We start from the raw sequence: 23,816 nt of genomic DNA, 5'->3' as shown, positions 1-23,816 counted from the left end.
AAATTATTGAAACAAGTTGGACTCAAATAACAATGCCACACCGGATGTAGTGCATACAACAAGTCTTAAATTTTGTTAAATGACTTCGAAAAAGATTCATTGCATTGAAATACAGAATACAACATTTTCACAATAAAATATTCACTACATATCACTGAACGTGTTTCATCAATAGACGACACAATGTCAACAGTATGGGCAAGCTTTTATTTTTTTACCAGATATTAGTTTTTTGAATCCTGCACGTACGATGACTATTCTATGAAGCTTGACTGGGGTGATTGCATTTTCACCTGCGTCTCACCACCGCACATCTACATCAAGATCCCCCCCAAAAGGTATTCAATCATCTTATAAAGAATTGCTGTGTCGTCAGTATTAAAATGTGTAATCGGCTCATAGATAGCATGAAAGGCGATTGTGTTTCAGTTGGGAGGCCGATGTGTATGCGTTGATCGGCCTGTTTGTGTTGGCGCCGATGGTTAGCTCGTAGAGCAGCTAAAGGCGGCTATCGTGTCCGATGAACAATAAGCATTTTCTATGGCAGACACCCATTTAGCATATCGATCATCGCATATTTTGTCCATTGGCACACGTGTACGTATGCATGTCGGCCTTTGCTTTTTCAGTGGAAATGTCTCCAAGCTAAATGAACGATGTAATGCGCTAGCTTGTTACTGTTACTGTTGCGTGTATGACGATGACCCGTTTAGAAAAAAAAAAACATCCCCCAAAACATTTGTTCAACAATATGCGAGGGAACTAGCAGTCTGGTATAACATCCGGTGGATCCGATCAAACTGATCTTCCATATCGGAGTAAATTCATATTTTGTGGATGTGCGTGTGTGTGTGTGTGAGACTAAAAAATTTACTGTGGCGGTGATGCTTGCAATTAACCTCAGGAAATCGTGTCCTGTGTTTTGATATTGGATATTGCCCAAACTATATGTGTAATGTCTTTCTTAACATTACTATTTGCTATATTAGCCCCTTCAGAGGTTTGTTTGTCATTAATGAACTGTTTCATTCTGATGATAATGTGGTCAAGTTTGTTGTTGATTAAGAGTCAAAGTATACGTGATGCACTGGAGCGTCAACTTAATCGGGTTTTATAATACAAAGTTGACTTTTTTGATTGATATAACCAAAAATCTGGGTCCACTGCCTCTAAATCGTTTATCTTCCTATTTCTGAGAATGTGTCTGTGGGGGTGTCATTCAGCTGCCTGCTTTTACTCAAAAGTTCGACTAATTAATGTATAATTCAGTCATAAGGATAAGCAAGTCCAAATACCATATCGGTATCGAGTCGATACAGCTTTATTTTCAGGTATCGGGTACTCTTGGTGGCTGCCGATACCAGCCATTGATAATTAAGTTGGAAGTCACGTCAAATGTGTTATATTTTATTATCCAGGTATCGAATGGCTGTGTGAGTAGGATTTTGGGCCGATATTACGAGACAGGTTCTGTTCGTCCTCGAGCAATTGGAGAAAGTTAACCCAGAGTGGCCAGTTTTCTTTACAGCAAGCAACATTCTGATTAATATTTGTGGAATATAAATAAAAAAAATACACCAATTCATTTAGTCATCTCACGTAGTGCCCATTTTGCCATTTGCTGTAAACGGAAAATGCCATCAGAGTGCCTATGGGTTTAGCTTGCGAATGTCACATGACCAAACCAGAAAACAGATCATATGTGAATTTTTGCGTTCCACCTGATCAAACGCAGCTTTGTGTGACACAAGATTAGAGCTGTCTCTAGGTCTGGGAAATATCTTTTTTTTTTTTTTTTAAATTTGAATTTTTTTGTTGCAGATGATTTTGGGTGCAGGTTAAATCTATAAAGTTCTTTTCACAGTGAACTATTGGATGGATGGATAACTATTATTCGCGATATTCATACCGCAGAGTGGGCATATAATATAAAAGACGTACAGATAACATGTGTGACAAGATACAAGTCATCAAAGAAAAAGCATCAAAGACAATACATTGTAACAAAAAACTAACTGCAGGCCTTTTCAAACATACATTTTTGTTTTCACCAATTTTCATGGTCGAGTTGGTTCCCAGGCCAACAGACTGGGCATATTTTTCTCACACTTTGATGAACCTCTGATGTGTGAAACTTGAGGGACATTCATTTTTGCTTGATGGAGGTCAATCAATATTAAAAAAATAAAAAAGGGAACTGAATGCCCACACTTAACGTGCATTAGTCTATCTACTAATGCATTTGAGTGCAAGAAGTGTGGGCAAGTAAAGTAATGCTGACATAGATAACATAAAGATAGCGCAAACGATTGGAGGCTCTTGACTGCTTGAGGTACAGAAATGCACTGAATGCACCCTATTTAAATACGTCATAGGCATGTTTTTTTGTTTTGTTTTTCCTCCTAAGAGAATGGCGAGTACCAATACCAGGTGTTGGGTCGCCGCCTTGTAGATGTTCTATTAGAAATCGAGATTAGCTCAAATTTGAACACAAATGTCATCCATGCACTCAAATGTACAAGTCATGACTCCTCCCTGATGTCAGTTTTATTGGGCCTTTATTATTCACCGTTTTCTGCACAATTTAACTGTTCTTAAAATTGTTGATGTTTTGCAGTTAAGTACCATTGGGGAAGCCTGCCGCTACAAGTGGCAAAATGGGGGACGATAGTGAGTGGATGAAGCTTCCCATCGACCAGAAATGCGAACATAAGGTATCTAGTACTTGTGCTCCAGTGATATTCTATTCTATATTATCCTCTCAACCAAAGGCTAATCAGAAAATAATGCATGTCTGGTCAAAGTGAAATCACCAGGGCATAGAGTAAAAGTAACATTATCCCCTAAAATTACATAGGTATTATTGTGAGACTACACAAAAATCAGTTATACTGACAGGAAAATAAATAAATTGGCCACTTAAAAATATAAGATTGGACTTGTGCCATTTTGTGCATTTACAATTTGTTCTGAACCTTTTGATTTCCAGGTGTGGAAAGCTCGTCTAAGTGGTTATGAAGAAGCTCTACAGTTGTTCAATAGGATAGATGATGACAAGAGTCCAGAGTGGGGGAAGTACCTTGGACTGATTAGGAAGTTTGTCACAGAGTCAAATGCAGTGGCTCAGCTTAAAGGCCTCGAAGCAGCCTTGGCGTACGTTGAGAACGCTCACGTCGCTGTGAAGTAAGTGATGAAAAGTTTCAGTAAGAAATCCTTTTGTAAAGTGACAAGCAAAATGCTGTCATGTGAAAAATGTAATTCATTCAGATTTATTGACTGAATATCATGGCTCCAGATTAATATTTAAGATCACGTGTAATATTGATTTATTAATCAACCACCCCCCCCCCCCCTTCCAAGACTTTCTAAATAACACACTTTTGGGGGTTTAACACGATTCCCAAATTCTAGACCCCAAAGTCCGCGTAAAATCAAGGCTTAGCTATATTCATTATGAGATTTTACGAGTGCTAGCATGGGCTGATTTTCATTTTTTTTGCAGGACAACAGGTGACGTGGTGTCGGGCGTGGTGACCAAAGTGTTCAACCAGCCAAAGGCCCGGGCTAAGGAGCTCGGCATGGACATCTGTCTGATGTACATTGAAATTGAAAAAGCTGAGGTGGTACAGGATGCGCTTCTGAAAGGGCTGGAAAACAAGAACCCCAAGATAGTTGTGGCCTGTATTGAGACTCTACGGAAAGCTCTCAGGTCAGTGCTTCAAACCCCCACCCTTACCCCCTCCATCCCACCAATAAAGAAAATCACTGTAATAAAAACACATTCAATGAACTTTAATGATGGCCTTTGCCAGAAGAATTTGAAGGAGATATGTGAAAAATGTAAATGAACTTGAATGTGTGCCTACCACAGCCTATCGTCCATTAGAAAACATAAAAACACAAATGGCACAACTTGCATACAACATTTTCACCTGGGTGTCATCCTTTCAGTGAATTCGGATCCAAAATCGTGACTTTGAAGCCAGTAGTGAAGGTTTTATCCAAGCAGTTTGAGTCCAGAGAGAAGGCGGTGAGAGATGAGGCAAAGATGCTTGCTGTTGAAATCTACAAATGGATCCGAGATGCTTTGAGACCTTCACTGCAGACTATCAATTCTGTGCTGGTGGGATATGCTCATTTCTGGAAACATACTACATACGTACTTGCTGAGTACTTTTGTGTGCATTAAATGACACAATGTCTGTTGCTCCTCACTAGCTGAAGGAACTTGAAGAGGAGTGGGTGAAGCTGCCATCAAGCCCACCCAAGCAAAGCAGGTTTCTGCGCTCCCAGCAAGAGTTGAAGGCGAAGTTTCAACAACAAGCACAAGAAGAGTCTGGTATTAACGCTTGCTGAATTCCATTTGTATTTAATAATGTAGTTCGCAGGGTCTCCACGGGAGTTGTAAACGGTATTAAAAGTTAGTAAACGAAATGAGCAAAAAATAAGGCCATCGAAAAGTAGGAAATGCAATCTGATGAGGTATTCAATTTTCGAACCGCTATCCACCTTTAAGATCTTTTCCCATTTATATTAAGAAATCAATCAAACGTTACTGATAACCATTCTTGCGATCAATTTACTTTGCAGATTTGTACTATCATCTAAAACATGTAAAAAGTTACAGGATATTTTATCAAAAATATTTCAAACAAATGTCTTTATAGTTTGATAAAACCATTGGAGATGTTTCCATTTAATTAAACTGCTCAAGAAACGAGCAATAAAAATATTCAGTATGTGCTGTTGTGCAATTTTTTTGTTTGTAAGTAAGAAAAGCTGTGTTTCAAACAATATTCCTATTCTACATAATGTATTTTCAAACTTGGTAAATTAATCTGATGGTGTTTCCCCTTTTGCAGGAGAGGAAGAGGAGGAAACCGTTGCAGCAGTGGATCCTTATGAGCTAATGGAAGCTGTGGATATACTTAGCAAGCTGCCCAAAGACTTTTATGATAAAATTGTGAGTGTATTAAGCTTAAGTTGTGTGTGTGTGTGCGTGTGTGTCATATACTCCCCAAAAATATTGTGTATCTCGTGTTTTCATTATCCATCCATCCATTTTCTGTACCACTTTGTCCCCACGGGAGTCGCGGGCGTGCTGGAGCCTATCCCAGTTGTCATCGGGCATTATCTACATTTTAATTGCAAACCTACTTTTCTGTTTCTGCAGGAAGCCAAAAAGTGGCAGGAGAGGAAAGAAGCTCTGGAAGCTGTCGAATCTCTGTCAAAGAATCCCAAACTGGAGAGTGGAGACTATGGAGACCTTGTTAGAGCACTCAAGAAGGTACATGGTTGAGTTATTTGCATCTGGGTCTGTGCAAAAAAACTAAAGCCGTGGGTCATTCTGGTGGATTTGAGTCATTTTCAGATTTTTTTTTTAAACTGTAGCTCTCTGTAAAAAAAACCATGGCATAAACATACATAAATCACAGATTCATAATCAAAACCAAATCAAACAAAAAAAAAGCTTCTGTTTTAGGTAACAATATGTGTGATTCGTTTATGATTTATATTTATACACATACATGCAGTTGTCGATTATGACAAAGAACTGGAAGAATAATGTTTGGTTATTTCTAAAAAATAACTTACATGGCAAGTTTCTGACTGGCTCTTGGTATTTTAACACTGGTATGATGACGTTATAGTACTGGTTGAATGTTGTAGGTGGTGGGGAAAGATGCCAATGTCATGCTGGTTTCATTGGCTGCTAAATGTCTGGCTGGTCTGGCCACCGGTCTCAGGAAGAAGTTTGGAACATATGCAGGACAGGTAAGTTCTGCTTTTGGATCGATGGGTGAATGGAGGGGAAATTCGGTTTTCCAGCAGCAATCATACAGCGGAGTGGTTATATAAAAGACAGACTAATGACATGAGCGCAACTCAAGAAGCTTCTAGAAAAGGCTGCCACTCACAACGGCGCCACAAAAGAAACCAATAAGTGCAACGAGTTACAAGTCATCTAAGGCAAAGCAACAAAGACAATGCACTGTAATGACAAAGGAAAAAACTAAATAATGTAAAAGATGTAAATGTCAAGTTATCCCAAGGACACCAAATTATTTCCCCGAGATTGTTGATTTATATTTAAAGACCATGGCAGATATTTTTCCCAATCTTCTTTTATTTTTTCATCAGTTATTTTCTTTGCATTTCTTCATTAAAGTCACTGTGCTGACAAGTTTATTCCATTAGATTTATAATGTAAAGCTACAGACAGTTTTCTGTCTGACAACCATCTAAATAAATGAGAAACTGAAAAATGATTCATGAAAAAGTATATTTTTAGGACAGACTAGGTTACATTTTGCATGGTGAAAATGAAATGAAAAATAGAAAATAACCCAGCTAGAATTGAGTGCATTTTTTTGAAATGGTTGTTGATCCCTAAATAAGAGGTGCAATTTTCTCCACTCCCCAGGTTGTTCCAACTATTCTGGAAAAGTTTAAAGAGAAAAAGCCTCAGGTTGTCCAAGCCCTGCAAGAGGCTATTGATGCCATTTTTCTTACTGTAAGTACACACAATTTCTAAGCACTGAAGTTGAAAAAAAAAAAAAAAAATCATGAAAACCTTATGCAGTGAGTGCAGTAGAAGGCACAAAAACAGGCACTGGTTGCTAATTCTGGTATTTATTGAAATTTTCTGGCAGTGTCACTCGACATATTCGCAGTTTGACGCAAAATATTAATTACAAACGCATTGTCTTTTAAATGTACGTGAGAGGGTGTATTATTTTTTTTTAATGGTTTTATGTTCTGGTTTAGACAAAATTAGACAAATTTCTTCAGAACTCGATGGCTTCGTTTTTCGATGTTCCTTCCGAAACAAATTAGCCTCAAATTGCTGGGTTCTATTCTACTCATCTGCAGCCACATGAACTTAATGAGAATATCTGGGACTCTCCCCCATGGGTCATAGCTTATTGATGTTAGATGTTTAATTTTTATTTTTTTGCGTGAAACTTAATGCAATGTAACTCTCTCCTAGACTACTCTACAAAATCTGTCGGAGGACGTCCTGGCTGTGATGGATAATAAAAACCCTTCTATAAAGCAGCAAGCCTCTCTGTTTTTGGCCCGCTCCTTTAGACACTGCACTCAGGCCACACTGCCCAAGAGTGTACTCAAACTCCTCTGTGCTGCCCTTGTAAAGGTACATGCATGTGCATTATATAAAGAAGGAAATGAAGTCTGAATCACTCCACATCTGTACTTGTCTTTTTCTTTATCAGCAAGTGAATGACTCTGCTCCAGAGGTGCGAGATGCTGCTTTTGAAGCTTTAGGGACAGCCATGAAAGTGGTGGGCGAGAAAGCTGTCAACCCTCACCTAGCTGATTTGGATAAACTAAAGCTTGACAAGGTGAAAAACAACGATTAGCCTGACTAGAAGGTGAACCTATTGATTTCTGACTTGTGGGTTGTCCTGTGTTTTTCCACCACAGATAAAAGAGTGCGCTGACAAAGTAGAACTTCTAGGAGGAAAGAAGGATGCAGGAGGGGGTGGAGCTGTTGTCAAGAAGGCAGCTTCGAAAGCACCTCCTGCTGCTGAAGCCCAAACTAAATCCTCTGGCCCGCCCAAGAAGTCCTCAGGTGGTCCCCCCAGCAAGGTAACATTTTTACTGTTTTTGTAGTTTTGTATTTCCTGGACCATGTGGTATGACTTGAACTTACCGTATTTTCTGCACCACAAGGCACACTTTAATTTCCTCAAAAAACATCAAATACAGAAAATGACGACTTTGATGGATGTGTGTATGAATATCAATTAACACTAATATGAGTACAGTAGAGTACATGGTTAAATACTATAATAAAGTACAACCAAACACTGTCTTGCTTCCGTGACTTTTTTTAATTGGTTAAATCGTAAATCATGGCATAACGCGGTGCGCCCTATGTGTGGATTAAATACGGGCAAGTACCCACAATTGAGTCTGCGCCTTTTAACCCAAAGCGCCTTATGGTGCGGAAACACAATCAATGACTTATGCTACATTGAAAAATTGTATTTGAAACACGATGTAGTTTCGCCAACATTGTAACTTGTGCCCTGGTATGTTGTAAATAGATTGTGTAACTTGAACATTTGTTTTATTGAAGGCCATTTTTTTAAAAATTGTAAACGCTAGCATTAAAGATGCATTTTATGAGAACTGTAAGTCTATCCAAAGTGTAGTCTCTGCTCTGCTGTTAAAAAAGTGGCTAAAATTGTGATTCTTTTTCTCTGTAACAGTCTGCTGGTCCACCAAAAAAAGGCAAACCAGCCTCTGCTTCCAGCGCGAAACCCAAAAAGACCATGGAAAGTAAAGACTTCACAGAAACGGAACTGTCGGTGAGACCTGTTTTTCATCCATTTGACTTTTTAAGTGTTCTTCTGTCTCAAGTAGCTTTGCTGTCCACCAGAAGTGACCGTTCGAAGTGTAATGAAATTCGGACTGTCTTTATGGAATATTTTCAGAATAGATTATTCGATTAATCAATTGAATAATTTGATAAAAATTTATTTGCGTTAAAAACTTTTCCCTAAAACTAAACAACAGCAATATCACACAAGATTTGTGGTCGTTGTTTCCAAAATAAATGCAGATCTTAGCAAATGTCTTATTTTGATTAAATAAAAAAACATGGTCTGCTTTCACGAAGGCGAGAGAATTCCGAATTTTTACTTTTGAGAGCCTGAAGTTTTTGAAGGGAGCACATTTTTGTTGTTTAGACAATGTTGCTCTTTGACCCACTTAAGCGACATGTTGACCTTAGCATTTTTCTTTCAGATTGAGGTGTGTGAAGAGCGGGCAGCCGAAGTACTTCCTGCATCCTGTCTTGAACAGCTGGATTCAGCTAACTGGAAGGAGAGACTCGCCAGCATGGAGGAATTTCAGAGGGTAGGTTTGTTGATTCACTTCAGGAAATCCCACCATTCTAAGTATAATCAAGCACATTCATAACATTTGCACAAGCAAATGACTGAAGGTCTGTATTTTTTTGTTTTGAAAGCTGGAAAAAGAGCTGCTAAGACGCAATGGACAAAAGAATGCCAATTGATGAATTTGCATTTCTTTTTAGGCTGTTGAGACGATGGATAAGATGGCGATGCCATGTCAGGCCTTAGTCAAAATGTTGGCCAAGAAACCAGGCTGGAAGGAGACAAATTTCCAGGTAACCTTTTTATTATGTTGAATGTAAATTAAACTAGGCAGCCTGTTCCAGTGATTCAGGATTTATAGTCGCTAGTCTTTGTGATTCTAGTTTATCGCAACCTTTTGTGCTGCTCTTTCCTAGGTCATGCAGATGAAGCTACACATTGTGGCCCTTATTGCCCAGAAGGGGCAATTTTCAAAAACATCAGCCTCTGTAGTTTTGGACGGCTTGGTGGATAAGGTTGGTGATGTCAAATGTGGTGGAAATGCCAAGGAAGGAATGACGGCAATTGGGGAGGCCTGCTCACTGCCGTGGACTGCTGAACAGGTTTTTAACTTTACAAAAATATTTTCAACCACAGAATAGTAGGGTTGAGCTCTATGCTCCCACACCCATGCAAATCTAATTAAAGAAATTCAAATTGAAAATATTAATTGAATCTTGCACTGCCTCATTTTCTGCAAACATTATTCAAAACAAGTTGAAATTTTTGGTTTCATTCCTAGAATTTGCTGTAGTTCTTCAAAGAGCAAACGAGCAGTGCACACTACGCTATCACAATCTATGAAAACACCCATCGCTACCAAAATAGTGATTTTATGAAGATAATACTGTAGTAACATTGGTTATTTTTTTTCTTTTTGTGTCCAGGTTGTGTCTTTGGCATTTGCACAAAAGAACCCGAAAAACCAGGCAGAGACTCTAAACTGGCTGGCTAATGCCATGAAGGAGTTTGGCTTTGCTGGGTAATTAATTCACAGTCGTTATATTTGTTTCGTTTAGCCAATTCTGACTACAAAATTGACGGGACTGTAGAAACGGAAGAGGCTTTAGCAGGTGTAAAGTAAACTGATATTTAACTTTTTCTTCTCAGTATTAATGTAAAAGGTTTCATCAACAATGTCAAGACAGCGCTTGGTGCCACTAACCCGGCGGTTCGGACAGCAGCCATTACCCTGCTGAGTGTTATGTATCTCTACATGGGAGCTCCACTCCGCATGTTCTTTGAGAATGAAAAACCAGCTCTCCTCTCACAAATAGATGCGGCTTTTGAGAAGGTAATGGCTTTTTCTAATGCTCACAATGATAACATCTGTTCCTGTTAACAAGAGAACTGTACAAGCTGCCTAATTTTTCTTTTGTAATAATGCATGTAATAGATGCAAGGCCAATCACCCCCAGCTCCAACAAGGTTTTGCAAGAAGGCTGGCAATGAAGATGAGTGTGACAATGCAGAGGAGCAAGAAGAGGAAGGAGGACAGGACATCATGGACCTACTCCCCAGAACAGAGATTAGGTGACTTACTGAAAATTCAAGTTTGTCATTTAGAAGTACGGCGTTCCCTTGCTATGTTGTGGTTCACCTTTTGTGGCCTCGCTGTTTCGTGAAATGTATTTAGATGTTTTTCTTTGCGCGTATGAATCGTGAATATGGATAGTGCACATTGTCAAAGAGCACAGGTGAAGGAGCACGATGGCGACTTGTGTGCGTCGGGGAGTATCAAACGTTTATTAATTCGGTTCTCTAAAACACGCCGTGTGCACAATGGGCGGATGGTGACAAGCACCCATTAGGGCCTTGTGTGTGCTGGGATTTACCTGGCATGGGCGGGTCAGTAAATTTTGCCGGACTGTAAAGTCATTCACTATTGACTGGATCACTCGTCCGACACACAATAGTAGTTTGAAAAATAAATACATTAATCCCAATATCACATATTGACCATCAAGAAAAATCAGAAAAATGAGCCTCCACTCACTGACTTCGATAGATGTTTGAGATGTCCTACTTTAGGAGTGGTCATTGAACACAACTCGTGTAAACAGCCGAACGTGAGTTCATTTTTTTTCCTCTATGCACCTATCAATTGTTGAATGCAATAACTTTTTTAAACTTTCTTTATAAAAGTGAACTCAAGGGAGTAACCCCCAAAATGAGAAACAAGGCTGCTTTGAAATCCTGAAAAAAATATCACAAAAGAAGAGTAGGGGAAAAAAAGATGAATGATGGAGCACAGGCTTGATAGTACAATCATTGCAAGCTAATGATTAAGCCCTGTTTAGATGGATGAATGGATGTATGAATACATTTTAAATCTAATGTCACCTAAACATTTGATATTTGATTAAAATAATACCTGGAAATAAAAAGCTGAACATCTCTTATCTCCTATTTGTTGCCACGTATTTGTTAATGGGAAAAAAAAACATGTTGTCAGCTGAAAACCTAGCCAATACGTTTGAAATAGGGATGTGTGAAAATGAAAAACTAAATTCAACCTTTTATTCCACCTTTTAGTGACAAAATTACCTATGATCTGGTCTCTAAAATCGGAGATAAGAACTGGAAGATTAGAAAGGAGGGACTTGATGAGGTTGCAGCCATCATCTCAGAAGCAAAATTCATAACTGCCAACATCGGGGAGCTCCCTCTGACCTTAAAAGGACGACTCGGTGATTCCAACAAGATCTTGGTAGGTGGAACAAGAATATATGAATACATTTGAATGATGGAGCAAAATCCACCTGTTTTTATCCATTTGATGATTAACATGTGGGTAGCTACAAACAAATGCCAATGAAATTGAGATGCTGTGTAAAAGGTAAAACCATGCTATTCGTCACTTAATACTTTATACTTTTCCAAAAATAAAAAGTTTAGCAATTTGAACATTAGATAAAGCAACTTGTCTTGTATTCCATTGATTATTGGTTGGATGTATTGTCAAATTGTGTTTTGTTTGAACGTTTTTACATTCAGCCTTATAATTAAAACATTTGAAATGACTCTGCGCATGTCCAGGTTCAACAGAGCCTGACTATCCTGCTGCAGCTTGCCACAGCCATGGGGCCTGGACTCAAACAGCATGTTAAAACGCTCGGATTCCCCATCATCTCTGTGCTTGGAGACAGTAAAGTACGTAAGCACAACATATTGTGTATTGACCGCCCGTATATGTGCTCCTCATGAGCAATGTTTATCTTTATAGTCCAATGTCAGGGCAGCTGCAATGGCCACTCTGCAGGCCTGGGTGGAGCAGACTGGGATGAAAGAATGGCTGGAAGGAGATGATCTAGCAGAGGAATTAAAGAAGGAAAACCCCTTTCTACGGCAAGAGGTACATAGAACGTGACAGACTGCAGAGTAATGTATATATGGAGAATAGGGGGAGAGAAAAAATTGCTACCCTCTGAAATAATTTCATCATACCTGATTGAGAAATAGAGCCATATGGTTCTTAAAGTCAGTATTCATTTTGTTAATGATCAAAACATTTCCTTCCTCTCAGTTGTTAGGGTGGTTAGCCGACAAGTTACCCACCCTGAGATCCGTGCCAGGGGATTTGATGGGTTGCGTCCCGCACCTATATGCGTGCCTCGAAGACAGAAATGGTGACGTGAGGAAGAAAGCTCAGGATGCCCTACCCACGTTCATGATGCACCTTGGCTATGACAAGATGAACAAGGCTACGGGCAAGCTCAAGGTACCCAAAAATGTTTCAACTGATTCTCGACAGTACTACTTTGCAGTGATTCCTATCATACTCAGTGTTGTCTCTTATTAGACAACTTCGAAAGACCAGATAGTAGTCATGTTAGAAAAGGCCAGAGCTGTGATGCCAGCTAAACCTGCTGCTCCTGTCAAAACCGGAGGCTCATCTGAGACAAGCAGAGCAGGTTAGTATCATTCAGTAACTGCATGTTAAGTAGGGATAAAATCATATCAATTCAAATTTGATATCATGATCATAGTCAGGGTTTACAGGAGTACATAATAAAAATGTCATGGTTCTCAAATGAGCAAAAAAGGTTGTTGTTTTGGTGCTGCTATTATCTGAACTAAATAAGGTATTAACAAATATAAAGGTTCAAAGTTTTATTGCATTCTTTGTTAAGCTGTAAGATACTCAATGAAGTTGAATTACATTGAATTATCAAGCAATTGAGTTTGTAGAGACTTTTGTGGTGTGTATATCGGAAGAAAATTTGTCTTTCAGTATCACACTTGTGGCCAGATTGACACTTATGTATTATAAGTAAAATTGCTCTTTGTGTCGTCTACACATTTTCCTATTTTTCTGCAGCCTCCAGGCCTCAGGCAGTCAGTGAGGATATTGGTGATAATAAACCAGAAGCCAAGAAGATAAAAGGCGGAGTAGCTACCAAAAAGGTACTGTATTTCTATATCAATGCCAATTTAATTTTTGAAATTCCGTCAAGATTTTTACAGCAGGACTGCGCACAGAAGTCTTTTATTGTACTGTATATATATTATTGATTCAAAAAATAAATCACTTATCAGAAAAAGCCTGGCCTGAAACGCCAGTAGCGAAGGTACATGTAATGTCCGTAAAGCATATCAATGTGAACAAAAGGATGGTTATTGTTGACAAATACAGTGGTTTTTTTATTTACATGGTTGTTATCGCGTGAACTCAACTCTTCACGTGAGTCTTGTGGTCTCGCCAGTGCAGCTTTTTGGAATCACAATGGTTTAAAACACGCCAGCTAACGGCAAATTCCGACGCTTTAGCAGTATGGCTTTAATCTAAAAAATTCTGTAAACAGAAAAAAAATGCAGAAATTATTTGGTGAATGGACTGCACTCGTATAGAGCTTTATGGACACCACATGGTGCCCAAAGTGCTTTACAATCCCTCACATTCACCCATCACACACGCATTCTTGCACCAATGGGAAGGCTTCGACATGGTCACCAGGTTTGACGATCGAACCCACAAACTTAGAGTTGAGAGGCGAACACTCTACCATTGATCCACGCCACCCCTTTTTGGAGATAAGCTCGTTGTTAATGTGCCTGCCAGCTTGTCTCCAACTATGGCTTTGTCATTACTGAACTTTGAACTGTGAAATATTGTAATTTCCAATTTTACACACGTTTGATTTGAACAAAACAAAAAACAATGGCAATCAAAATTTAGATACAGTTCTCTGGTAAGTAGCTCTATTTTGATTTAGTTTTTGTAATCGCTACGTTCACCAAGCAGCTCACCGGTGAGCTATTTTTAGAACTTGCCCCGCGAGCTACTTGTGTGGTCCTTGGGAGCAACCTGTCCCTGTCTTGGGCATTTGATAGTGTTGCATGTCTGTGTATATCATTTATCACCCCCTCAGTTAGTTGTTGAGTGATTTGTGAACATTATTTGGTTTTTCTGTTCGCTCAGCAACCCTCTCCCCCCGAGGAACCTGACCCTACCCCTCCCTCAAAGGACAAGGACAGTAATGCTAATAAAAAGTCTCTCAACAAGGGAAAGACTGCTGCTGGCAGTCAACAGGTAGATGTAGAAAAGATGTGCTGCTGATGAGACAGATTTTGCACAACTCTACCACTAACCAAATGTTTCCGTGAGCTCTTGTTGTCAACGAGCAGTAGTCCAGCAAACCAAAAAAGTTGTGATGAGACAAATTAATGTGTAGCCACTAAGCTTTGACCTTCGTTGTGACCCCTTGGTCTGTGTTTACAACTGTTGAATCCTTCGACCGTCGTCACAAATGGTGGTGTTACTATTTAAAAGTTTAATTGTGTGAATACAGTCCTCTCTTAAGTGAAAGCTTACTAACCCATTCACACGTCAGTTTTGATTCAATGAATAATCATCCTTCTGAAAAATGATTCAAATTGCAGAACTTGCATGTGCATAGAAATGGAACGCTAATAAGTGATCAGTTTTCCTTCACAGCAGCTGCATGAATTAAGTCATTGCATGTTTCATGGTTTCCATTTGTTCTGTCTGTCATTTGTGTATTTGTTTCTTTTAAGCGTGGTGTGCTTGTTTTGTTATCGGGTAAATATATTTGTGTTATACGGCTGTTGTCTGACGTTTTGGCCTTGCCTCACTTTTAGAGTGCACCTACCAAAAAGCCTGCGGCCAAAGGCATGAAAGATGATGAGGACAGGTCTGGGCCTCTCTTCATCCTCGTCCCCAATGCTAAGGAGCAGAGGATCAAAGAGGAGAAGCAACTGAAGGTACCGGATATATTGTGGTGATTTATAAACGAGCGCAGAGAACATCTCGCCATTAGTCTTTCATTGTTGTGGATGGTTGAACGCACTCCTGGAGCAATGTAATTCTCTTATTTGCTTTACCAAATGTTGTGAAATCTAATGGTACTTGGTATAATGTGACCAGTATTATTGAAAATAGAAAACCAGAAATTTCTGGAATGTTTTAATAAGTAAACTTTAACTTGATCTTTTTTTGTCCTAATAGATTTTGAAGTGGAATTTCACCACTCCTCGAGATGAATATTTGGAACAGCTTAAAACTCAGATGTCTACCTGCTTTGCTAAGTGGCTCCAGGATGAACTTTTCCATCTTGACTTCCAGAGACAAGTCAAGGCCATCAGTGTCATGAGTGAGGTGAGATCGCAAGCGTTCATTTTTCTACAGGAATTTCAGGCGTACATACACAATAGTTCCTTGTTTTTTTATCGATAGATCACACAAGTATCTAAACAGTCACTGCACTTTTGTTTTTTAACAGAGGTTGGAGAGTGAGAGTGATGCCACCATAAGCTGTCTAGACTTAATTCTTAAGTGGTTCACTCTGCGCTTTTTTGACACCAATACTACAGTCCTCATGAAGGTGCTGGAGTATTTGAAGATGCTTTTTGCCATGCTCGATAGGGAAAACTATCATCTCACTGAGTATGAGGCAAACTCCTTTGTCCCCTACCTTCTACTCAAGGTCAGCGCGCACGCCGCATTTACTCGGCAAGCCTTTGCTCCGTCAATGATAGTTTAAGTCTTGGCTCCTCTTTCTTTTTCTCAGGTCGGAGAGTCGAAGGATGTAGTTCGCAAAGATGTCCGTGCAATACTGGCCATGCTGTGTAAGGTTTACCCTGCCTCAAAGATCTTTCCTTTCCTCATGGATGGTACCAAGTCCAAAAACTCCAAACAAAGAGCTGGTGAGTCACGATGATCAACAAGCTAATTGTCATTGCAGTATGGACATTTTATGGCTCGCTGTGAGTGTAAGCCTACTTACAATGTGTCTTTGGATTTATGTCTTAAGAATGTCTAGAGGAGTTGGGATGTTTGATAGAAGGCTATGGAATGAATGTATGCCAACCTACTCCAGCCAAGTGTCTGAAAGAGATCGCAGTTCATATTGGTGATAGAGACACTTCTGTCCGAAATGCTGCTTTAAACACGGTCGTGGCCGTCTACAACGTCTGTGGAGACCAAGTCTATAAACTAATTGGAAATGTAAGTTTGAGGATTGCAATCTCTGTAGTCGCTAAGTTGATTTAAAACTCAACTCCACAAGTGACCATCGACTTCCATCACTTCCAGTTGTCGGAGAAAGACATGAGCATGTTGGAAGAGAGGATCAAACGTTCATCAGCGAAGAGGACAGCTGCTGCTCCAGCCAAGCAGAGTGTAAATGAGCGGTCTCCAAAAGATCACGCAGCTAACCCCAATGGCACTTTAATTCGCAAGTCTGCACAGGAAGACCCCAATAAACTCAAGTAGGTAACCAAAGTGAACAGTTGCACCGGTAAAAGGAGGTAAATGGAAATGTTTGCAAAGACACATTCATGATCATATATCGCGGGCATCAGGCGGAATCCTTCCAAAATCTTCAGGATACCCCAAAAATAGCATGTTAGTTGAACCCTTCAAGCCCTCTGAGCAGTGTTTTCGAAGGCAGTGAATGTTGCGTTCCTGTCCGGGTTCGTTCAGGGCCATAAATGTTACCGATCGCCAGATGCTCGCCTGTTGGCAAACATTTGTGACCTTTATTGAACCCTGGCAAACTCTGACGTGAATGCAGACAGTTGAGGTGGTTCGCCCCTTAGTGGGATAGGGGCTTCACATTGCGTCACTAATAATAAAAGAAAAATAATATTCAAAAAATTTGATTTTCAGTATGAATAGATGAGTTGTGTGTAATTGGAAATGTGCACTATTTAAGCTGTTGAGACATTTTTTTCCAAAATGCTTGCTCACTCAAAATGCTTAATTGTAAAATGGCGGTCAGAGCATTTTAGGATCTTCAGGTTATATTCCTGAAATGTATTTTCATTGAAAGCAAGCCACTGTAACATACTTCCACATATGCACAATAAACGGTGCGCTTTTAGAAAAAAAAGATGTCAATGTTTCATTTCGAATATATTCTGATGCTTACATCAGAGTAGGCATGTCCATTCAGAGGAGAGCGCCTCTCTCGGACCAAAGTTTTGTACCCCCGTTTTACATAGATCCAGTTGACAACAAACATTAAATGCAAATGTACTTAAGTTTAAACAGAACAGGCATCAGGCGGAATCCTTCCAGTTGCATATCACCAAGGGATCTCGTTACCACTAGTAGAGGTACCAACCAGTACCACACAATCACTGCACTAATCCATCTCATCTCAGAATGCATATAATGTAGATTAAATGTCTCTTATTATTTCACCCTTCCTCCTCTGCTCATTCCTGCATGATGTTGGGTTGCTCTGAACAGGATGTATAAGAATTATTAAACCTACTACTTTATGTGGACAAATTAATTTGAAGCTTAAAACTAGAGTAAAAATCAGGGCCTAAACTTGACCCATTACTTATCACTTGTCTGTCGTACCAAGACAATTTCAAATGGTCCTATTGCTCAATGAAACACCCTGGTGGGTGTTGTTGGTTAAGAGATTGCGAGATTTCACCCAAACACTTAAATTCAAACGTGTCTTTAGAAATTAGCAAGATTGAAGGTTGTGATCTACTGTCTGATTAGACAAATGTTCTTTTGAAATGTTGGGTCAACTTTGTAAACTCCTTCTCAGGAGGGTAAAATGAATGAATGAATGAATGAAAGGAGGGGATACAAATTCCATATGTTCCTAGTGACATTCTTGTAGAAGTTATGGCCCACTACAATTCTTTTGTCCATATATGGCACTTAGTTGATAGGATGATACAGTGAAAACAAACATTGTGTGTCTTTTGGCTGGAAGGTGGACCTGCTGCCTGCATGTCTCTTAACTCTATATGTGTTTTTCCTGTGATTTCCTCTTTTCTGTATTCTGCCTGCCTTCCTTTCCGGAGCAGAATTATGTATCGCACTTATAGGATGTGAGTACTTCTTCCTCCTCCTCCTCCACCTCTTGTGTCTGTCCTTTGATAAGAATGTAAAATATCATTTTATCATCTTAATGCAACTGGACAACATCTTTGGGATTTGCCCCATGATGTCGTGCCAATGTCACTTTGGAGTTCCTTTTAGCCGCGCTGTAACAAAAGGTTATCATTTTAGTTTCAAATCAAAGTTCATTTTGGCTATTGGTGCTTAAACACGTAACGTTAGTTTTTGTTGAACTTGAGGCAAGTCGAAGATAAAATATGTGATGCTTCTTATGACAAGGTTGGTACCTAAATTATGTGCAACTGGAGAGGCTTAGCTGTTTTTATGATGACAAAACATGTTTAACTTGTTGGTCTGCTGAGCATATAGGAAGGTTTTTGTCAAAGTACAGCAGTACTTTTGGGTGTTTGCTAGTTGAGGATTAACAATGGGTGAAGTTGACAAAAGGAATTTGGTACCTCATACGTACCATTCTATACCTGAAACAAATTTTGCTGATTTTTTTTTTTCCCCCCCTCCTCTGGAATTTAAAATTAAATTTAAAACTAAACTTCTGCTAAAGAAGCTTTGACAGTTTCTTTGTTGATAATACTTGAATTGCTCTTTATTTGCACAATGGCAGTTAGGAAGCGACTTTTACTCAATTCAAATCACAACTCAAAACACACTTGTTCAAAACTGCCAACTCAACCTGTCATTCTTTGTTTTTTCAATATATTTTTCTCATTCCAATTCTTATTCTTTTAGAAACACAATCTAACATTGTACGGATCTATTTTTATTCTAATATAGATGCTGTGTTTTTGCTCTATTCTTACCTGCTGGCACCACCCAAAAGCGACCCAATTCTTTTGTCAATCCGGAGTGTTTTTGAAGGCAGCAAATGTTGCATTCTCGTTCAAGGTTGGGAATGTTCACCAGACATTTGCCTTGCACTTCTTGTCGCAGGACACGAAAAAGCACTTTTAAACTATTGTCGAAGGCCTAAATACTTGGCCAATATTTGCGACCTCTACCAAACCCTGATGATCTCAGTCAAGTCGAGCACCAAAATCCAAAAGCGCACACCAAAAATGTTTTCAGTACTTTTGAGTACCAGCAAACCGCTTAAGTGCACACATGTTTACAAGTCATCTTTGGCAGTGTTCATCCCAATTGATTCTGTGATTGCCTTCCACGGGGGTCCTTTTAAATCGATTTATAAAAAGTCCTGAGCAATCAACTCAATGAATAAAATCAAATGATCGTCCTGCCTTATTGATTAGAACCACCATTGACATGATACACTGTTCTCTCCCCCAGCCAAGCCCGTCAAAATGCCCAGCACAGTGAGTCCTCCCACGTGCCCTTCCCCAAAGTGTTCCAACTCGACTTGGACATGATTGAGCAGGACCAGATCAGGGTAAATGAGCTGCCAGACCTTGTCCAGCACAAGCTAGATGAGCTTCTGGAACCCATTGTGATACCCAAGCCCAAGTATGTCTAATTAATTTCCGCAAGATGTATCGAGAACAGATCTTGGACATGGAACTTGATGTTCATTTGAATGCTGTTGTGTTTTGTCTCACAAGGATGCGGAGCATTTCACCACACTTGGATGACCTTCACAACAGCACTGCGTCCACTATAAACTTTGTGATCTCTCAGGTGGCCAGTGGAGACATTAACACCAGCATACAGGCACTTGCACAGGTAAGGATCACTGCTTAGCCCTTGACGGTCTTCGTTATTTTGACAGCTATGGGCTGCTGATTTCATTTTTTTGGATACCAATGCTGACAAGTGGGTTTCTCCTTACAGATTGATGAAGTATTGTGGCAGGAGAACAAGGCAGAGGTCATGTCTGGACACATTGACCAGTTCCTCATTGCCACCATCATGCAGCTTCGGCTCATCTATAATACCCACATGGCAGATGACAGATTGGACAAGAAGGTTATTTTTAAACTATATAGCTGCATCCTTGGCAACATGCTGTCTGTAAGTATCTTTCACAAATAGATTTTATTGGGAAACCCTGAGGTGGATACACCGGATGCATTAATGGTCGCCATATTCTTTTCCTCAGTTATTCTCGTTGGAGTCTTTGGCGAGAGAGGCATCCATGGGTGTGTTAAAGGACCTGATGCACGGACTGATAACGTTGTTGCTAGACAACAGAGTGGAGGTCTCTGAGGAGGGGCAGCAGGTCATCAGATCTGTAAACCTGCTCGTAATCAAAGTGCTGGAGAAGTCCGACCAGACCAACATGATTAGGTACATAAATGACTCCTAGATGTTAACAGACTCAACTTTAACCTCATTGAGAGTTTATAGTTTTTTCCAATACCAAGGGGAACAAAACAAAACCATCCCATCCCATCCCATCCCATCCCATCCCATCCCATTCATTTTCCGAACTGCTTTATCCTCTTGTAAAAAAGCCAGCTTAGATGGACTCATTGGACCCAAACAAAACAGAACTTTGGTCCACAAACCACAACCCCCATGTGAATTTTTTTCCTTTAAATGGCATTTTGTCAACCTGTTGACTCTCGACAGTGCCCTCCTGGTGATGCTTCAAGACACTTTGGTTTCAACAGCTGGGTCTCCTACGTTCTCTGACCTGGTTTTGAAGGCAAGTCCCTTAGCTAAGCGGCAAAACCGGAGGTGTAGATGAACTGAAACCGAAATCAAGGCTAATGTGAAAATGTTTACTCAGTGTCTGTGGAGGCTGATCCGCCATCTTCCGGAGACCATCAACAGCATCAACCTCGATCGGATTTTATTCGATGTGCACAACATCATGAAGGTTTTCCCCAAAGAGAAACTGAAGCAGCTCAAGACTGATGTTCCACACAGAACCCTGAAGACTCTACTACACACACTTTGCAAGCTTACTGGGGCTAAGGTAACAAGAGTTCACGTACTCTAGCTGGCAATGTTTTGTTTTCCTTCTTCTAGACTCCTTTGCCATTGAAAATCTTAAATATGGTTGTTTGAATTTTTTTTTTTTTTGCCTTTGCTTGATTGTTGATCGTAATTGTTTCATTATTTTCTTTTTTGTTATCATCCTAGGAGGGTTTTGTTTTTGCCAGTGTAGTTACTCAACCTTTTCTTTATTGACAGATCCTGGACCACCTTTCGATGATTGAGAATCGAAATGAGTCTGAATTAGAGGCCTATTTGAGGCGTGTTGTCAAACAACCGGGGATTCTGTTTGGCATCAAGAGTGATCGAGGCAATGAGAAGGGTAGTCTGATCACAGTGAGTAACACACTTATTGCAAATACCGTATTTTTCAGACTAAAAGTCGCTCGTGTGTTGGATTTTGTCAAATAAATTTACCCGAAAATGCGACTTAAACTCCGGTGCGACTTATATATGTTTTTTTCCTCTTTATTTGTGCATTTTATGGCTGATGTGACTTGTACTCCGGAGCGACTTTTAGTCCCAAAATTACGGGAATCGGTTGGGAAACCAAAAACCTCAATATTACCGGTTTGATGTTGTATTTTTTAAAATGTAAATTTCACAAAATATTTGACTTTCAAGTTTGATATTGAACATTTGAGTTTTGTTCCCAGGAGGATGGGATGCCAAAAGCAAAGGCCCGTGACGATCTGAGTGAAATCTTCAAGAAGATCGGCTCCAGGGAAAATACTAAAGAGGTCAGTTTGATCATCGTGGCTTACGTTTAAACTTTATACTGCAATATATTCATGTATTAGAGGCTTATTACCGACATGTCTTTAAGTACTGCACCTGAATTTCCCCAGGGTTTGACAGAGCTGTACGAGTACAAACAGAAGTGTTCCGACGTGGACCTTGAGCCCTTCCTCAAGACCACAAGCCCATTCTTCCAGAGTTATGTGGAGCGAGGGCTTCGGATGATCGAGTCGGAGCGAGAGGGCAAACCTCGCATTCAAAACCCAGCAGGTAAGAACTTAGACAAAAAGTGTTCTTGAACTTTGTTGACCATTTTGAGTCATGTGTGATTATGCAGTGATTGGACAGCATGGTACTGACAACAGTAATGAGGAAGATCTAAAGCCAGCCGCCTACTACGAGCGACTCAAGATCCTACGTCAGAGACAAGGCCTGGAAAACACCAGGGTGAGTTTTTCAAAATTTCACTTTGTAACAATGTTTCACATGACCGGATTTTCATATTCACTACAGTTTCTTCTCCTTTATTTGTCCTTACGTATTCCCTCACTGCACCCATCAATCTTCTTTTTGTTTTTTCTCTCAATCTTTTTTTTTTCTCCTGACAGCTCCTTTGTCATCACCCCTAATACTGATATTCATTGTTGACTATTTCTCATCTGGACGAACCATTTAGAGAAACTCATCCTCATTTTTGCCACCTCCATTCCAGCCACTCTTCCTTTTCTCTTTAGCACTCTTGTCTTTAATCTGTCCATCAGGGGTTTTCAACTCGGGGTCCACTGCTTTGGCGGAATATTTTATTTTGCACTGAAGGAGGATAGCCCTATACAGGCTATTTGCATTTTTTATGTCTATTTTGGGAATCTCAGCTACATTTGACATCATTTGGATGGGTAAATGATTTACAAAATTAGCATGAAAATAAATCAAGTCTAAATAATAAATCAAATTTAGTTTGAAAACTGTTTTGCGGACCCCATGCAATACCGCCATTGACTACTAGAGGGCAGCAGACTACCGGTTGACAATCACTGCTGTAAATCATCACTGTCTCATTCACGCGCATGTATTCTCCCTTATGCTAACTCAAAATGTGAAAAGTTCAAAAGTTTGGTTATGTTTTCAAATCAATGAATACCGTTTTGGGAATTTCATGGTACGCCACCCTGCAGTTTAGCCTTTTGACTCCAATACGAGTCTTTGCACGTGTTGCAGAGCATCAGTGGGGGTGACGATGAGCCGCAACAGCGAGCCCCATTGTCCTGTCTGCTGTCATCGAAGCCTTCGGTGGCCTCCTCTACCGACATGCTCCATAGCAAGCTGTCGCAGCTCAAAGAGTCCCGCGAGCTCTGTCAGCAGGAACACAACGCTCAGCCCCGCTCTCCGTCCAACGCACACACCCGCTCGGCCTCGCCAGCGGCGAACCTAGGCGACTTGAAGAAACGTCTGGAGCGTATAAAGAACAATCGGGAGTAGGAACTAGACCAAGATTGTGATTTCTCTTTCGACCCACCTTTGTTATTTGCAAACGTGAAGCCCGCCTCACTCGTTCCCTTGTTCTTTCGCCATTGAAGAGGCCGTGCGCCACTGAATACATTAACAATGGCAATGAGAATAATTTAGAATTGAGATTTTACTGTTAGTAATGTACCGTAAACAGTTTCATCCCTAGCGTGGACACTGTGAGTCCTTGTAAATACTGTTTGTATGTACTAATGTAATGTCCTTGTTTAATGCCAAGACATTTTCTTTGGAACACGAGTCCAGAGCTAACGGCGTCAGGAAAAGCGCTTCAGACCAATTCTTAGTTCTTCATCCCACTGGAGCAAATTCTTGCTGCGCAGGGTTGAGAGCATGCCATTACATTCATGATTGTTTTTATTTTGGTCACGTAAATAAAGTTTACATTGCCTAACATGCTGCTTAAT

General features: G+C 40.0%; 1 protein-coding gene across 3 annotated transcripts; it reads left to right on the top strand.

Moving 5' to 3' along the window:
- The first annotated feature begins 230 nt into the window (after positions 1-230).
- Positions 231-23,803, top strand: ckap5 (cytoskeleton associated protein 5). 3 transcript variants are annotated; one of them, XM_088378945.1, is made up of 45 exons: positions 231-338; positions 2,618-2,714; positions 2,990-3,183; positions 3,503-3,709; positions 3,952-4,123; positions 4,219-4,339; positions 4,863-4,963; positions 5,174-5,287; positions 5,671-5,775; positions 6,425-6,514; positions 6,992-7,156; positions 7,236-7,364; positions 7,447-7,611; positions 8,238-8,336; positions 8,776-8,886; positions 9,068-9,160; positions 9,284-9,469; positions 9,794-9,888; positions 10,017-10,200; positions 10,303-10,439; positions 11,442-11,616; positions 11,946-12,059; positions 12,133-12,261; positions 12,433-12,627; positions 12,709-12,820; positions 13,228-13,313; positions 14,329-14,439; positions 15,009-15,131; positions 15,376-15,525; positions 15,650-15,853; positions 15,938-16,073; positions 16,181-16,374; positions 16,462-16,637; positions 18,204-18,227; positions 19,540-19,713; positions 19,809-19,929; positions 20,038-20,217; positions 20,306-20,493; positions 20,779-20,854; positions 20,939-21,127; positions 21,346-21,483; positions 21,804-21,887; positions 21,996-22,155; positions 22,223-22,332; positions 23,104-23,803. In XM_088378945.1, exons 2-45 carry the CDS (start codon positions 2,658-2,660, stop codon positions 23,362-23,364), a joined length of 6,135 nt encoding a protein of 2,044 aa, XP_088235071.1. In that variant the 5' UTR covers positions 231-338; positions 2,618-2,657; the 3' UTR covers positions 23,365-23,803. The 3 variants fall into 3 exon arrangements, with proteins under 3 accessions (XP_088235071.1, XP_088235073.1, XP_088235072.1); XM_088378947.1 differs by lacking the exon at positions 14,329-14,439; XM_088378946.1 differs by lacking the exon at positions 18,204-18,227.
- The last annotated feature ends 13 nt before the right edge of the window (positions 23,804-23,816 follow it).

The sequence above is a fragment of the Syngnathus floridae genome, chromosome 6 (assembly GCF_059516105.1).
Source record: "Syngnathus floridae isolate MCC-2025c chromosome 6, RoL_Sflo_1.0, whole genome shotgun sequence".
Classification (NCBI taxonomy): Eukaryota; Metazoa; Chordata; class Actinopteri; order Syngnathiformes; family Syngnathidae; genus Syngnathus; species Syngnathus floridae.
This window is presented reverse-complemented; position numbering and strand designations above follow the sequence as displayed.